The 5565-nt window shown below is 41.7% G+C and overlaps 1 protein-coding gene across 1 annotated transcript in view; it reads left to right on the top strand.

Annotated features, from left to right (window-relative positions):
• Window positions 1-5565, top strand: part of rasef (RAS and EF-hand domain containing) — a 40122-nt gene that overhangs the window by 1683 nt on the left and 32874 nt on the right. The window contains exon 2 of the mRNA XM_016235272.1: window positions 844-990. Within this exon, the coding sequence (XP_016090758.1) occupies window positions 844-990 (147 nt within the window). The remainder of the gene's footprint in view (window positions 1-843; window positions 991-5565) is intronic.

Raw genomic sequence — 5565 nt, forward strand, 5'->3', positions numbered from 1 at the left:
TATATATATATATAAACAATTATTTTTACAAATATCTATGTTTTTAAATATTATATTGTTGTGGTTGCTATTAAGAACATTTTCCATTACAAAGAACCTTCTGTGTAATAAAAGGTTTTTTTTGTTTGTTTGTTTGTTTTTTGTTTATTTTAAAAGTGTGTGATCAGGGAAGAATCTGTTCTGTGTTTGACAAATATTCTTTGGGTAGGCTGAACTAAACTTATTGACCATATCTGCATATTGTCTGTTGAAAGGTCAGTATAGCTAAAAAGTCAAAATAAAAGAGTATCACATTTCAAAACGAAAGATTGCAGTATACAGTTACATTATACCATATTGCAAAACTAAATATATCTGACCTAGTTTTGTTTATCAGCCTGTGCAAATATCCCATCAGGTACACCACCACCCATTTACCATAATCTACAGGTATCCAGAAACATACGGTTTCAGAGATGCGTTCAATTGTTTTTTTTTGTTTTTTTGTTTTATTCTAATTTTCTTTTTTGAGAAGTTTTATTTGTTTCATATATATTGATGAGTGTTGATCTTCTAGATGATCATGTAATCATGAAATCTTCCCAAGGGTTTTAATTTCCCAGCTTTTAATAGTTTAGGTCATGAGATGTTTAGCTTTTGGCTCAAACACATGCAGTTATTCACTACCTGGCACCATCGTTTTCAGGTTATGCTAGTGATGTGCTAAACTCCGTTGGATTTAATAATGTCTGAAAAACACATGATTGTCCTTAAGCAGAACCCTTTTTTATTTAACTGTGTTTCTGTTCTAATCAGCATTAATGGATGTGTTTCAATGGCTTGGTGTTGTTTTTATGTGTGTAGGATTGACCAGATATCAACTCTGTACCAGAACATCAGTTTGACGGAGCCCAGAATCGTCCCTCAGTATGAAAGAGTTCTTCTCAGTTTCGTCAAAGAGATCCGAATACTGAACACAGAAATGGAACATCTGGCACTTGCTGTAAAGAGGTAAACAAACTCATGTATATACATATATATGTACATACATAAATATGTACATATAGATGTATATATGTACATACTGTACATACATACTCGTGTGGGCACCGAGTTTTCTTCACTGTACTTTCCATACAGGAGTTTACTGGGTGGAGTTCAAATCTTCAGAGTTTCTTCAGAAATTCCTTGCAGAATCGTTGTATAATAAGCTTTTCTTTTTGGTTCTTGAGTTGCTATATGGTAGTAACTGATTGCATGTAATGTGGATTATGTAATCAGATTCCAAAAATTAAATACTTGTAATCAGATTACATTACTACATTACATTCAAATACTCATAATCAGACTACAGTTACTTTTTTATTGATTGCATGATTACAAAATATTCACAAAAAAATGGCAGCAAATTATTAATAATTTATTGATCCTTCCTAATTCTTATTTTTTATCTTATTACATTTTCTTTTCTAAAAATTGCTTTGTTTCAGTTTTGTGGAATTGCAAAGAGAGACTGGCCACTAGTCAGATGGCTATAATTAAGCTATTATTAAGCAGCATTAACAAATTAAATATTTAATATTTTAGTGCTTTATTTTGATTGGGTTTATTTTAAATGTATTAATATTTTTTTATGTATTTTTTTTATTTCATCAATTAGCGTTTCATCAAGCTTGAGAAACCCTGATGCAATATGATGTTTAATGCACTTGTTAACAAAGAATGAAATAAATTCTATTTTTCTTCATATTTTATATGAATATGGTGCAAGATTGTCCAATTCAATTCAATGTGAAAACATGTTAGATCAAAAGTAATATAAAGTAATCAAAAAGTAGATTTTTGCAGCCGATACCGAGTACCGATTTCTTGACATGGTGATCTGCCGATACCGATGCCGATTCTGATGCTTCAAGCTTTATATAACATATGTAATAATGTTATATAAATAATCACAAAAATTATTCCTTATACAGTGAAGAATTTTAATATGCCTTTAAAATGGGGTTTATGCATAACATTCTGTATATCAGGATACTTAATAAATAAGTATAAGACAAAATAATATGACAAAAATAAATACAAACAAAATGGAGCAGTCTGATGCAACCCACAAGGTTTATTTAAACATTATCCAATAGTAAACTGTGGCTAAACAAAATAAACATTTCATCTCCTAAAATTGAGAAGTGTGATGTAACTGATGTAACTATACAAGTCTGAGCAGGACGAAATTAATACAAAATAAAAAAACATTTAAACTCCAAAAATAACTAATTGGAGTAGTTTGATGCAACTCATTAGGTTTAATTTAACATTGTCCAATGTTAGCGAGAGGTCAAAATAAATAGAAACATTTAAACGCCAACATGGAGAAGTCTGATGTAACTCGTAAGGTTTAATACTGTCTAATATAAAACTGAAGAGGAAAAAAGAAATATAAACATTTAAACTACTGAAAGAACAAAACGGAGTAGTTCGATCACGGTTATATCCACGGGCGCTGCGGATAATCTGCGGGTCGGGTAATAAATGCATTCTGGTTATTTGAGGGTGGGTCGCGGGTGGATAAAATAAATCATAAATGATGCAAATATTAACTAAATTTTTTTAACTGCATTTTTTCATCAGGCAGACGATTTCACTTGTGTGTATGTGTGTGTTTGCCTGATCAGGAAGTTGCAGTGACAGAAACGGTGACATTCCAGATAAAGTTTGAAAGGAGTAAAGCCTGTGTTAATGCTATTGAGTAGGCTAATATGGCCAAAGAAGATATTTTGTTTTATAAATAAATGTTCATTTAAAAGCAGCCCACGATCAGCGTATTATGTTACCATTATCCCTTACGGCTCCAACGAGGTTTTGTTCCGTCCTCCACGCTGTGACACTTCACAAAAGCCTAACTTAAAGGGGTCATATGATGCAATTTCAAGTTTTCCTTTCTCTTTGGAGTGTTACAAAATGTTCGTGAATAGATACGATCTGTAAAGTTGCAAAGACTAAAGTCTCCAACCCAAAGAGATATTCTTTACAGAAGTTAAGACTGGTCCACGCCCTCCTAAAACGCCTCGTTCAAACACGCCCCCACATGTCTATGTCACTGTGTGGGAAGATTTGCATAACACCGCCCAAATGTTCACGCAAAGAAAGAAGGCGTAACTTTATTGTTGCAGCCACCACCGCCACCATGTTGTGAAGCCGCTGTGTGTTTTGTTGTGAAAGCGAAACTACTTTGTTTGGTCTTCCAAAAGAGGACACAACTAGAAATCAGTGGTTAAGTTGTATTTACAACACTGTTCCAGAACAGTTCAACCCAAATATTCAGATGTGTGCCTCGCATTGACTCACAGACTGTAAGTACGTTTTCATATTTAAAGAATTTGCCACTGACGATTCAAACGTGAGTTTTGAGCAGTGTAGAGTAGCGCTTGTTGTTTGTCATTTCTCCGATCACAAAAACAGACATGGTTTTATGTTTACGCGGCGCGATGCAACGCAACACGTAAAAAGACTGAGTCATTATAATCCGTAATTATGTCCCCGCTGGATGCAACAAATGCCTCGTTTATAATGGGTTTTAATGTTTTTGTCTCGTCGCTCCGGCCGGACACTGTCAACAATTCTGTGTTTTTCTGTCAATATGGGGTGCTGTGTGTACATTAATGAGGAAAAAAAATGTACTTAAATGATTTTAGCAAATGGCTGCAATATAACAAAGAGTGAAAAATTTAAGGGGGTCTGAATACTTTCCGTACCCACTGTACACTTTAAGGGTGGAGGGAGACAGCCTTCGCTCCAACACCTGCTGCAAAAAGGCCAGCACAACTCTGATCGGACATATTCGGGGGTCTTCTCGGTGAGAAGAGTACCACTCAACGAACAGGTTCCACTTCAAAGCGTAGGCGTGTCTCGTAGACGGTGCCCTCGCTGAAGTGATGGTGTCAACTACCCCTTGGGGTAAGCCACTTAGAACCTCCGTGTCCCGTCCAGGGACCAGACATGAAGTTTCCAGAGGTCTGGACGTGGGTGCCAAAGGGTGCCCCGTCTCTGAGTCAGTAGGTCCTTCCTCAGAGGGATCGGCAAGGGAGGGGCTGTCGCGAGGAGCCTCAGTTCTGGGAACCAGGTAGGCCAATAGGGCGCCACCAACAGGACCTGCTCCTCGTCCTCCCTGACCTTGCACAGCAACTGTGCAAGAAGGCTCACTGGGGGAAACACGTATTTGCGAAGGCCCCGCGGCCAGCTGTGTGCCAGCGCATCCGTGCCGATTGTTCCCTCGGCCAGGGAGAAGAACAACTGGCAGTGAGAGGTCTCTGGAGAGGCAAACAGGTCTACCTGAGTAGCTCCGAAACGTCTCCAAACCACCTGGACCATCTAGGGATGGAGTCGCCATTCTCCCGGGCGCGCAGCTCGAGACAGCTCGTCGGCTGCCCGGTTGAGCAGACCAGGAATGTGAACAGCACGAAGCGACCTCAGATGCTTCTGACTCCAGAGGAGGAGGTGGCGGGCGAGTTGCGACATGCGACAGGAGCGCAGACCACCTTGTCGGTTGATGTACGCAACGGTCACTGTGTTGTCCGTGCGGACTAGTACATGCTTGCCTCATAAGCGCCCTTTGAGATGACTCAGGGCAAGGTGCACTGCCAGCAACTCGAAGCAGTTGATGTGCCAGTGCAGTTGGGGCCCCGTCCAAACACCTGACACTGCAAGCCCATTGTACGTGGCCCCCCAGCCGGTGGTTGAGGCATCCGTGCAAACCACAGCATGCCTGGAGACCTGCTCTAGGGGCACTCCTGCCTGGAGAAACGCCAGGTCTGACCACGGGGTGAAGGTTTGGCGGCAGGCCGGTGTCACTTGGACCCGTAAAGTGCCGCGTTGCCACGCCCACCTTGGGACTCGGCCATGGAGCCAGTGCTGAAGCGGTCTCATATGGAGCAGCCCCAGTGACGTGACTGCCGCCGTAGCTGCCATATGCCCCAGGAGCCTCTGAAACTGTTTCAGTGGAACCGCCATCCTGCCTTTAAACGTATTCAAGCAGTTCAACACCGACTGAGCACATTCCTGCATGAGGCGTGCTGTCTGCCTGACCGAGTCCAACTCCATACCGAGAAAAGAGATCCTCTGCGTCGGGGAGAGTTTGCTCTTTTCCCAGTTGACCTGAAGGCCCAACAGGCTGAGGTGTGAAAGTACCACATCCCCGTGTTCGCACAACTGATCCTGGGACTGAGCGAGTATGAGCCAATCGTCGAGGGAGTTGAGGATGCGAATGCCCCGTTCCCTCATGGGAACAAGGGCAGCCTCCGTAACTTTCGTGAAGACACGGGGCGACAGGGACAGCCCGAAGGGCAGGACCTTGTACTGGTATGCACGCCCTTCGAATGCAAACCGCAGGAATGGCCTGTGGCACGGAAGGATCGAAACATGAAAGTACGCGTCCTTCAGGTCGATCGCTGCAAACCAATCTTGGGGACGGATACACCCGAAGATGCCTTTCTGCGTCAGCATCCTGAACGGGAGCCTGTGAAGGGCCCGGTTCAGGACGCGCAGATCCAAGATCGGTCTCAACCCACCGCCTTTCTTGGGTACAAT

Source organism: Sinocyclocheilus grahami, unplaced genomic scaffold (assembly GCF_001515645.1).
Source record: "Sinocyclocheilus grahami isolate Dianchi unplaced genomic scaffold, SAMN03320097.WGS_v1.1 scaffold465.1, whole genome shotgun sequence".
In the NCBI taxonomy this organism is placed as follows: Eukaryota; Metazoa; Chordata; class Actinopteri; order Cypriniformes; family Cyprinidae; genus Sinocyclocheilus; species Sinocyclocheilus grahami.